The following is a 12839-nucleotide window of genomic DNA, read 5'->3' as shown; positions in this document are numbered from 1 at the left end:
GAGATCAAAGACAAATAGAAAAAAAAAACTTATTTAGCTAAAAAAAAATAAGTTAAATAAAGAAAAAAAAAGAAAAGAACACGCAAAACAAATTTGTTACAATAAATAAAATAGATTTTACTTATTTCCTAAGACATAATAAAATGAACACATACTTGGTATCCCCACAACCGAAAGAGCCTGTACAATAAATGTACAAAATCATTATTGATGATCGGCGTACTGCGTTAGAAAATAAATATAATCTGTGGTAGAATTGATTTTTTTTGTGCATTTTTCCCAAAAGAAAAATTAATGAAACACTATTTTAAATGTACCATAACAATGGCATCTAAATAAATTACAACCCGTTCCGCAAAAAACAAGGCCTCACAAAGTTATGTCAGCCTAAAACGAAAAGTGTTCTGACTGCCGGAATGGAAAGAGAATAAAACGTAAAATTATTTTTGTCCAAAATTGGATGGTCCTCTCGGGGTTACTACATCAATAACATATCTTTTTATTTTCAGAATGATCTCAAAACCTTAAATAAGTGGATGGCAGAAGTGAATGTTTTCCTCAATGAAGAGTGGCCAGCACTTGGAGATTCGGAAGCACTTGAAAAACAGCTGGAGCAGTGTAACGTAAGTACTTGACACATAGTGATAGCACACAGGTTATTTCTATTGTCCCAAATGAATATTGTCATAGACTAATACTCTGTACCAAGAAGTTTTTGTATCTCAACATAAACTTTTTTAACTTGTTTTATAAATCTTAGTACGGTATATAACACATGTTTCAAATGTTGATTTTTTTTATAAATGTGACAAAATAAACTTTTTGTAATAAAGTATTTTTTTTCAAATTTTTTTTAAAGGCCTTGGTAAATGACATACAAACAATTCAGCCCAGCGTGAGCAGTGTCAATGATGTTGGACAGAAGCTAATCAGTAAAGCGGAACCAACCTATGTGCCCAAGATAAGGATAGATTTAGATAATTTGAATGAGCAATGGGACCTTATATGTAAACAGGTAAGTTTGTTAAAAGATTGTATTAGGTCAAATAAGAAATCTTTATCTGAGCTAGTGTACAATAAGGCACCATGTAATTCAGAGGTTGGTGATGTCTATCTGTCTGTCTGTCTATCTATCTATCTATCTATCATCTCAGCACTGTACTGCTCCTGGGCAACGTTCTTATACCCACCTCAACGCCTCTTATAACTCTCCAATGCCTCACAAATTCCAGGGTTTTGCTTACTCTCCCAACATGAACTCCCACTCCCCTCCAACTGACACACATCACACCAGGGCAGCAACCGCTAAGAGCGCCGACTTCTCTTTCCTTATTCGCCAGCTTTCCCCTAGAAGGGAGGAGCAGTGAGCAATACTTGACAGGAGTCATATTTCCCATCAGCTAAATTCGGTTGGACTGCTCTCCACTGCCACCAGTGTAATATAACTAATAAACTTATTTTACATAAGGGGGAAACATCAAACATTGCAAAGAAAATGGGCACGATCCCTGCCCTACATCTTTATCAGGGGTTACCCCCTTACACTTTTTGTTTCCCACCTGTCAATCCTTTATTAAAATCCACAAGAATTATCAATTAATGACACATTAACAGACACAGTATGATCTGTGAGGCTGGATTAAATAACAATATTAAAAATTAATAGCATTTAATGACTATAAAAATACCTTTAAATGTGAGAATATTTATGTTAAAGACTGAAATATATTCATATGCAAGGCAGTTAATTATCATACAAAAATATAAAACAATTTTTTACCTTCAATGTAAGTTTTAGTTTTTGTCTCCATTATAGTCTTATAAAGGGGCAACACAATGTATTGGAAAAAGTAGATGTTATATGCATTGTTTGTCCTTCAGATAAGTACCATTTCAAATTATTTCAAAAGTCAGGGGTTAATGCATATCCTCTCTGACAAAAAACATGCAGCCCGTGTATGTGTATATTAGAGATGCTCTTATTTATATTCTCTGCATTTTTCCTTCTGTATGTGAATACAATGTCACATTTTGTTTGTGCTAACTTACAACAAAACCTTCATGTATTCTGCTTCCATACTTGGACTGAAACCTTCATGTGTAGTCTAAACGTTTCAACTGTCCTTGCCACTGTCTAGCTGTAAGTTTATGTCTCAATTTAGGCCTACACAAAAAAAGCAGCACTAAAAGGTGGCTTGGAGAAAACTTTAAACCTTCGGAAAGATCTGTCTGAGATGCAAGAATGGATATCTCAAGCTGAAGATGAGTATTTGGAAAGAGATTTTGAGTACAGGACACCAGAGGAGTTACAAAAGGCATTAGAAGAACTAAAGGTATTTGATTTTGTTAACATGTATTACTACTACAGCACTACTTTTGGCATTGCATACACAATATGACCTTGTTTTACGGGCAATAATAAGATTTTTTTTAATAACTTATATTGTCAAGAGATTGAAACATAAAGCTAATAATCTACCCAGTAATGACTTGATAACATCATATATTGCCATTGCGTTGTGCTGCAGAATCTAACGTGCAGAACTCTTTTTTTTTTGTATTAGACCTTGACTCTTACAGAGGTCAATGACTGTGAACTGTAGCTGAAGGCAGTCGATTAGCTATTGTACGCTTCACTGAATGTTTGTCTTTTCATGAGGAGTATAATTATCTACAGATAGCTAATTGTATTAGTAATAATAGTTACTTGTACAAAGACGTAACTTTTGGGGAATTTAGATTGTTCTTTAGAGATCTAAACAAATAAATCTAGAGTAAATTAAAAAATTACCTAAGTGCAGTACTAATTGGATTGCCACACATTTAACTTCACAGCCACAGGAATAAATTCTGAGCACCCGAAATGCTATATTTTATAAAGGTGCTTGAAGCTGGCAACCTACCGTATGTTAAATTGACATGATAACATAATAAGTGCAGTGGCTTCAATAATTCTTGAAATTAGAATACTATTGTTTGTATAAATATACTAGATCATTACACATAGATACAGTGTACATTTAAAACTCATTAAATGGGGGGGATGCATATGGAATTTTATGCAAATTGTGATCAATTACCTCATTAGATTACTTAATGGAGTTGTATAAGATTTAAAAAAAGCATTACACTTCCGGTTCCAGCGCCGGTCATGTAAGCAGGGGAAACGAGAGCTCCCGCTCCCAACCTGACATATAACATGCAAAAGCCGTATATACGGCGAACATCTTGAGACAATTGGTAGCCTGATCCTACCTAGGACACCAGCGTCTCTTTTATGGAGCGATATCTCCTCCGGAGCGCTCCGAAAATTATAGGAGCGTTCCACATGGATCCGGACCGACAACCAGGCCGGAAGGCAACATGGTGCCACTTCCTGTCACGCCGTTCCCAGCACACACACATGGAGAAGACCTGCCACAAATACCTTCACAGCTGGAAGGTAACTACAGAGATGTGATACATTCTACTTGGATAGATTATGTGGCGCTAGCACAAGAGGTAGCACACCAAATAGCTTCAGACCTGCAAAAGACGCTGGAGGATATGATCCAAACCTTTCTTAACCGCATGCATGCAGATTTAACGCTACAGAGCACAAAGACTGATGAAATGGAACAGCATGCAACACTGCTAGAGGAGGAAAACCAACGCTTACAGACCCAACTAAAAAATGTCTTACTTATTACTACCCGCCTGGGAGACAAAACTGAAGACCTAGAGAATCGCTCCTGTAGGAGCAACCAGAGGATGGTAGGATTACGGGAGTCTGTTGCTCCATCTGATTTGCAACGTCTGTGTGAACGCAACCTTCCGGCAGCATTAGGGCTGCCACACCATGACGGATTAGAATGGGTGCATAGATTAGGCCTGGACCCAAGGGGAATGCCACGGCCAACAGATAATCGCTCACCGCGATCCAGACAGGTTATCATGAAACTTCTTGATTACAACGATAAGGTGGCCCTGATGAGAGCCTACAGAAGAAAAAGACAACAGTTGGAAATTAGAGGCATGAAGGTACTTCTTTTCGAGGACTACTAACCGACGATGTGCATTTAGTAAGATTTGCAGCGGCCTTTTCCAAGCCAAGAGACATTTCAATTTGCAGTATCCAGCCACGCTCAGGATGTTTCAGGCAGATGGCAGTGCTGCTATCTTCACATCTGCGAGTGAAGCTGAGGATGCACTCCTGGAATTCTGCTTAACCCTTTCATAACCAAGGGTCATTGATGCCCCTGTGTCCAGGTCAAATTTTAAAATTCTGATATTCACTTCTTTAAACGATAATATCTTTGAATATCACAACTAATTTTACTTTGGGTTTTTTACAAGACTTGTGAGGCTTTCATTTTCTAGATTAATTTAATTAATTCCATGTACATGAGCAGACAAATCACAAAAAATAAAAAAAAGAACACTTTTTTGTAATTTTTTATATATATTTTTCTATATTATATGTATGTATGTACGTATGTGTATGTATGTGTGTGTGTGTGTGTATGTGTGTGTGTATATATACATATATATATATATATATATATATATATATATATATATATATATATATATATATATGCTGTTGCGTCTATGTAACAAATAGTCTTCTCTCTCCATCAACCTGGATCGCTGTGAGGGGAGAGAGTAGATGGTCATAAGGCTATACTCACATGACGTGAAAAAAAGGGCAGTTAACAATGGATCAACTGTTAGTTTTTCATGACTGTTTTGCATCAGTATGTCTCAAAATTTGAATCCATTTCCTGGCCGTCTGACCGTTTTTAACCGCAATTTGTCCTCCATTTTTCATGGATGCTAAACAAATGGATGAATTGTATTTGTTAGGATTTTTTTGTCCCAGCCACCTGAAAACACCACAGTGCCCATGTAGATAGTGATGCAATACCACTGTAGATAGTGCCATATTGCCCACTGTAGATAATGCCAGTTTCAACTATACATCATGCCCACATAGTACCACAGTTCCCACTGTAGATAGTGCCACACACACAGTGCCCATGTAGGAAGCGCCACAGTGTCCTCTGTAGGTAGTGCCCATAAAATGCTGCAGTGCCCATGTAGATAGTGCCACATCCCCTGTATATAGCACCCCCTTTAGTTAGCACCACACCCCATGTAGATAGTGCCACCCCTGCAGATAGCACCACCCCCTGTAGATAGCACCACTCCCCCTGTAGAAAGCGCCACTCCCCCCACAGATAGCGCCACTCCCCCCCGTAGATAGCAACCCCCCTTAAATGGCACACCCTTCCTGTTGATAGCATTAATGTAGCTCCCTGTAGGAGTGGAATCCCTCTGTCCAGGGATTCCGCTCCTAGAGGAATCCCCTGATGTCTCTGTCCATATATGGACAGTGACGTCAGGGGCTAAATCTAAAAGCGGAACCCCCTGCCAGAGCGTCAGCAGCGCTCTGGCCAGAGATTCCACTCCTGGAGTAGCTCCTGACGTCACTGTCCATATATGGATAGTGACGCCAGTGGCTTCTCCAGTAGCAGAATCCCGGGCCAGAGTTGCCTCTAGAAGTGGAATCCCTGTTCAGAGCGATTTGACCAGGGATTAGACTACTAGAGGGAGCTTAGGTGGCGCTATCTACAGGCGGGGATGATGCTATCTGCAGTGTGGTGGGGGTTGCTACCTGCAGGGGGGTGGCGCTATCTGCCGGGAGGTGGCACTATCTACAGGGGGGGATGGAGAGAGGTCGGGGGCTCCCTCTAGGAGGGGATTCCGCTCCTAGAGGGAGGTGGCGCTATCTACTGGGGTTTTTGCTCTATCTACAGGGGGTTGTGTGTGGTGCTGTCTACAGTGTGGGGTGTATTCCGGGGCTCTCAAAGCCCCGGCAGACATGAGTGCAGCGCTGCTTACAATGAAGCAGCACTGAACTCATTAAACCCTGTTCCAGGCCGCCAATGTCTATATACGTGACAACTGCATGGGGCATCAGCAGTTGGAACATATATAGCCGTTTGGCAGTTGTGAAGGGGTTAACCTAGAGACATTGAGGTCCACAACTGGATAAAAATTGTGATAACGTCGGCACTTGGTCGGATGCTCCGAACCTTCCACACAGGAGATCTCACAGCCAGATGTTGCCAGGGAGATCGGACACTCTTAAGTGCCAACGACAACCTAGAGAACGTACAAGATCCTTTTCTCCAGATTGACTATCGCTGGTATGAATATTGGGGAAATACATACTGAAGATAACGATTTGCAATTACCACCATTTTATGTGAGATCTTTTACTGTGCAAAGAAAAAGGAAAATTTACTTGTGAGGGAATATGGATGGGTACACCCCTGTTGTTGGTAACCTGTAATGATACCCTTTTTTATATCGAGTTTTTTCTACTAAATCTATATTCTGATTTTAAGATCTTTATAGATGTTACCTGTTTCTATGATAAGTAATAGCCTTTAGTTGTTGGGAGGGATGGGGAAGCTAGGGGAAAATTACATGACAGAAAAAAGTGAAGTCTATGACGTCAACTGGGGACTGTTCGCAATATGCTTAGCTCAGAGACGTAATGTAAATGTATTTCTGTTAATATGTTATAGTTTGGATTTATATGTTATTACATAATCCTTCTGAAAGAGCGAATACGACCGCGGCTCTTTAGCTATATAGACCTATTTGTTCTTAAACCAATTATATCAAGATTATAACATGGAATGTTAAAGGTCTGCGATCTCCATAAGCAGACAAAATTGTTCCGACACCTAAAGAAGTTTAGACCTGATGTGGTTCTCTTACAGGAGACTCATCTTACTGAATCGGAATTTCGCTATATGCAAAAGTTCTGGATCGCACAGATATTTGGATCAGCTGCTCGAGAGAGAGGAAGGCAGGGGTCTTAATGCTGATGGATAAAAATGTTGCTTTCAAGTTGATTTCTCAGGAATCTGATCAGGGACACTGGGTTCATGTGTTGATTGAACATGCAGAGGAGCTCATCAGTAAAAGTATAAAATGTTTATGGTCCCAATGGAGCTAATGCGAGATTTTTTCGTGATTTAGAAACTAAGATTCAACAACATTATACACCACTTTTGGTAATGGGGGAGATTTAAATACGGTGATGATGGCAGGGGAGGATAGAAGTATGTCTGGCATGTCACAGAGATATAGAGATTCATTCTTATCAGACTTTGCAAGTCACACAGCCCTTATAGATGCTTGGAGATGGTTACGGCCTGATGCTAGAGAATACACACACTATTCCCATGATCATCACGTGATCTCGTATTGATTACCTTTTAGTTAGCGAAACTCCAACTCTCTGACTGTTAGAGTCGTCAATTGAGGATATGGTCATATTTGACCATTCTCCAGTGCTGATTAACTTACTAGATGCTGTACCTAGAGGCACGGATATTATAGGGCAGTTCCCCTCATTTTTGACAGTAGATGAAAACTTTACACAACTAGGGGATGGTGGTTGGAATTTGAGGGAGACAATACATTGCAACGCTCTAATCCTGCCCTATTTTGGAACACGGCTAAAGCTGTGATTCGTGGTAAAATTCTACAGTATATGTCTGCTCTTAAGCGGAAGACTGCTGAGGGGTATAATGTTGCTAGCTCACTTTTGCGTTCCACAAACACGGCGTTCTTACAATCACCGACAACAGCTATGAGGGGTAAATGGAAGGAAGCTAAAGCTCAATTTGATCTCTGGCTAGTCAGACGAGAAAGACTTTATAGAACACAATTTGAGATTGATCTTTTCAAATTTGGTAACAAGGTTGGAAAATTGTTAGCACGACTGACGAAAGGTAGACATGCTCCGACATAATTACTCTTAGAGATCAACAAGGAACAACAACCTATGACCCTAAAAAGATAAATGAGATTCTGCGCACATTTTATCAGACACTATATCGAAACACCCTAATCTATTTTGAGGGAGGCAAAGAATATCTGGAGCAAATAGGATTATCCAGGCTCTATCAAGAACAATGTGAAATTTGAAATGCAGATGTTACTGATGTTGAGGTACAGGAAGCGATTCAGTCTCTTCCAAATGGCAAGGCCTGATGGGTACTCTGGTGAGTTCTACAAGTCCGTATGAGAAAGATCAGTCCCACACTGATGGCTTATTATAACAACCTTCTCTGAACAGGTGTTTTCCCTTGTGAAGCTAAGCTGGCATACATTAATGTGTTACCAAAAAAGGAAGAAACCCTCTTGACCCTGGATCTTATCGTCCAATATCGCTCATCGATCAAGATCAGAAAATCGTTTCAAAAATATTAGCACATCGTTTAGCGCAGTATCTTCCTGAATTAGTAGGTGACTCCCAGGCAGGTTCTGTAAGAGGCCGAGCGGCAGTGGCAAATATGCGAAAAGTGTTGGCCGTATTGGAGGAGGTGCAGCACTGTCCCCAGCTCTACTACCCAACATTATATCACATATTTGGAAATTAAGATCGGAAAGTCTCCTGACAAATTGTATTGCGTAAATTTCCCACCTTTTCTACCATAAATTACTACAGAGCTCAACAGATGGCATCATCTACCCCTCACGTTTTTGGGAAGGTGTCATTTAATCAAAATGGTAAACTTTCCAAAACTTTTGTACCCCTTCCAGACACTCACACTGCTACTCAAACACATAGATATATCCATGCCAGGAGCGTGGTGCGGGAGTAGGGGGGTGGTGACACTGAGATGATGGGGCCCACTGAGATGGTGGGGCCCTCCGCTCCCACTGCTTCGCTCCTGCTGTTCCGCTCCTACTCGCCACTCTTCTCCCTCCCACCGCTCTCACCATGACTGTACATGGCCACGCTGTATTATTACTTGAGCTAGCAGACATGTCACACGTCTGCTAGAGCACTCTTCTGATGCTGTACGGCAGGAGCAAAAGAAGTCTGCGTGTGAGGAGACGGTTAGTAAGCACCCCTCCCCGATGGAACCAGTTATGAAAATATACAGGGATAATGGCTGCTTTAAACAGGGATGATGGGGGTTAATACAGGTAGAATATGGGTTATATACAGTAATAATGGGGGTTATATTTAACCCCCATCATCACTGTATATAACCCCATAATACCTGTATATACAAGCCTGGCTGGTATATACAGGGATGATGGAGGTTATATACAGGAATGATGGCTGGTATATAACCCCCATCATAAACTGTATATAACCCCCATTATACCTGTATATACCAGCCTGGGATGTTTGGAGTTATATATGGGGCTGATGGCTGGTATATACAGGGATGATGGTGGTTATATACAGTGATTATGGCTGGAAAAACCATCATTCATGTATATAACCTCCATCATCCCTGTATACAACCACATCATCCCTGTATATACCAGCCATCATCCCGATCTATAACCCTATATAACAAGCGTAATCTTGTTTGAAATGACAGGTTACATCGTAATCTCACGAGATTACGCTTGCCTTGCTGGAATCTCACAGAAAAGATTCAGAAGTGTCAGGATTCTGAATAAACATCACGTCCAGGCTGGTAGTGATGTATATTCATTATCAGGACACTACAGTAATGTTAGTGTTTGTGTATGTAGCTGCACATAATGATATAACTATATCGCTAGTGCAGTGTAAATGAATGGAGAGAAGTGTATGACGCTGATTGGTCAGCGTCATACACTCCTCTGTACAACGCCCACTTGGTCTAAAGTAAAACACGCCCACTTGGGCATTAAGAAACTTATTAGTATAAAGCTAAAAATCGCTAATAAAGTGGTTTAAAATAGATTGTTTTTCGAAATAAAAAGCATTACTGTCACCTACATTACAGCGCCCATCTCCTTATGTAGGAGATAGGGCACTTATAATGTGGTGACTGAGCCTCTTTAATTTGAAAACTTTTATTCTAACTCAGAAATTAAGGGAATGGTCAAACCTTTTAAATATACAACGTGGTACAATAGGGAATATTTAAAAGGAACACTCGGGAGATTAAAGTCAGCAACATAAAACGATCAATGATCTTCGGATGCTATGATTCTGTTTTTTGCTGTTATTCTTGTTTAAATAAAATAACCAATTTAAGTTGTTGGAATATGTAACAATCTGAATATTGTACTTGTTCTTGTTTTGCCCAAAAAAAATTATAACAAAAATCATTCAATAAAAATGATGTTATAAAAAAAAAACAAAAAAAAAAACACATGACTGCTTCCTTACTTCCAGAAAAGAGTGTCACTCTTGTCTATTGGATATATTTAGTATTAGGAGTTTCTAGGGATAAAAATAAATAAAATAGCCCAAAATGATAAAATAACAAAAATCTCAATTTACTGGCTTGAAGTGGACACTAACTTTTCAAACAACTTGCTGATCTAATAGTAAACCTGATATATATCAACTTTGTTTATTTACTTACTGTTAGTTGTTTTATCCATGTAAATTCTGTGTGAAGTTACTGCCACTAGGTCTCTCCCTCCCTATAATATGCTGTCCACCTCTTGTTGTCAATTAAAATACATTCCTAGTTTCAGACGAACTGCAGGAAGTGGGGGGTCTCTTCACTGCCTGTCAATAGAAGTCTATGGAGAGGGGTGGGGGAAGCAGGAGGAGGGAGCAAGATCATAGAGGACATACAGACACACTGCCCTTACAAGTCTATGGAGAGGGGAGGGGAGAGCAGGAGCAGAGTGATAAATTGAGAAAGACACAGACATATGTGCTACGGCTTCCTGGTAAGTTTTATTTCTCACTCCAGTGCTGGATTCTCAGCTACACTGCTCAGTATTGCTGTTTAATCTCTGCCTTGCTGCTGCAGCTTTTATATATGTAGTAGATAGATATAGGAGAGCAATATTCTCCTCTTTTATGTGTGCTGTACAGAAGACATAATAGCCATTAGGCTCTGCCCACTAGCTCAGAGAAAACTGAGCATTAGAGCTTGCACAGGGAAAAACTGCTAAACAAATGCAGAAAATTAGCATATAAAAGGTAGAAACAGTGTTTTTCCTCATATACACACATGACAGCTTATTCGGAAAAGTCACCTGAAAGGTTAGGTACGCTTTAAGAATTGTTCATTGTTCCATCGTCGCAGCTGTTTGGGTTCCCACCCCATCGCTTTTTACACTCCTGTGTGATCCATAGAGATAACATGCCTTGTCAGAAGGGCAACTAGTCATGGCCCGATCTAGTGACAGCTCTTTAAAACTCTGTACAGCAGCCTATGATTGTTGGACCTGCTCGCATGACACATCTGAACATTTATTTGTTTATATTTTCATGCTCCTGCAGACCCCCCTGCAAGCGGAGCATATTAAATGTGCAACTTCACTGTGCTTGTGGGCCAAATGTTACAGAAAAATGCTGTTATTGTCAGGCCGGAGCACCGTCTTTCCCCACAAGTGTTGCAGAAAGCCATAAAAAGTCATCCATCTGACATTATGTCCAGCATTCACTTGATCTGACCACCTCATTATTGGCCTTAGACGCTTTAAGTGCATCTGCACATGTGTTAATTGTTCGGTGGGCTTCCAGCACAATGTTCATACACCCGTGCAGAGCTACATGTGGTCAGATGGACAACCATTACTAGTGGTGGTATTTTATAGATATGGTTCTACAAGGGGTAGAGAAGCCACAAATATTTAGATTATCTTTGCCAATCTTAAAAATAGGCTTATTGTGAATTGTCTAGTAAATCTGCTTTATAGGAGCTTGGAATTTTATATACAGTAGTTTTTCCAACTTTCTGGCTAAAGATAAACTCTGCATAAATACCTTCATCTACATAGTATTGAAATTAGTCATGATGTTTTATTAACTTTTCTGTGCTTTCAGTACAAAATAACTCTAATTATTGCATATTTAGTAAGTTTCTTTTATGTCTAGTAAAAAAAAAACATGTCTTAGCTACATATCTTAAAATAACTTTTTCCTGTCTGCAGAGGGCAAGAGAAGATGCTACACAAAAACAGGAAAAAGTGGAGCTCTTGACAGAGTCTGTGAAGAACTTCATTGCAACAGCGCCATCTGCTGCCCACGAGCCCTTAAAGAAAGAGCTGGATGTTTTAGTCACAAATTATGAAAGACTATGCAGCAGGTTAAATGGAAAGTGTGAAACGCTACAGGTTAGTTTAATTGTTCTAGAATTTTTTTAAATGTCATCAACATCTTTTCTGCTAAACTTTCCAAATAATTAAAATAAATGTTTTCAGTGTCTCTTCTATGTTATTCTACTGCTCCATACATAGTAAAACAGATTATGAATATTTAGATTTTCAGATTACTATATTAGCATCTCTGAGTCATTTACAATAGCTTAGAAACCAATACCTAGAAGCAGTTACGGTAAATAAATATCACAGAGAGCTTCCTTATTGAGTCCTTTAGAAGTAATTTGGTGTAGCTAGGTTCTCCAGCACCCGGGGCAAAGATTCAGTTTGGCGCCCCCAACCCCTTTCCCGACATATCCTTCCCCCTCGACATGTTTGTTTTCTCTACTAATCAATGACGTGTCATTTATTTTCCATATTTTTTTTTATGTAACTCGAGCATAAAAACATTTGTACATTTTACAAGAAATATAGTTCTATACACAACACCAGAACCAAGCTCATTACATATATAAAGCACCAGAACAAAGCTCATTACATATATACAGTACCAGAACAAAGCCCAGTACATGAATACAGCATCAGAACAAAGCTCAGTACATATATACAGCTCCAGTACCAAGCTCTGTACGTATATACAACACCAGAACAAAGCTCATTACATATATACAGCACCAATACCCAGTTCATTACATATATACAGTACCAGAACCAAGCTCAGTACATAAATACAGCTCCAGAACAAGATCATTACATAT

The 12839-nt window shown here is 39.5% G+C and overlaps 1 protein-coding gene across 7 annotated transcripts in view; it reads left to right on the top strand.

The window, feature by feature from the left end:
* DMD (dystrophin) overlaps window positions 1–12839 on the top strand; it is a 2416993-nt gene that overhangs the window by 1038347 nt on the left and 1365807 nt on the right. For all 7 annotated transcript variants that reach the window (XM_075852742.1, XM_075852740.1, XM_075852736.1 and 4 more), the window contains 4 exons: window positions 510–623; window positions 860–1015; window positions 2163–2333; window positions 11914–12096. In XM_075852742.1, coding sequence (XP_075708857.1) covers window positions 510–623; window positions 860–1015; window positions 2163–2333; window positions 11914–12096 — 624 coding nt within the window. The remainder of the gene's footprint in view (window positions 1–509; window positions 624–859; window positions 1016–2162; window positions 2334–11913; window positions 12097–12839) is intronic.

This window comes from Rhinoderma darwinii, chromosome 2, assembly GCF_050947455.1.
Source record: "Rhinoderma darwinii isolate aRhiDar2 chromosome 2, aRhiDar2.hap1, whole genome shotgun sequence".
Classification (NCBI taxonomy): Eukaryota; Metazoa; Chordata; class Amphibia; order Anura; family Rhinodermatidae; genus Rhinoderma; species Rhinoderma darwinii.
Note: the sequence above shows the minus strand (reverse complement) of the source record. Positions and strands in the feature narration are given on the sequence as shown.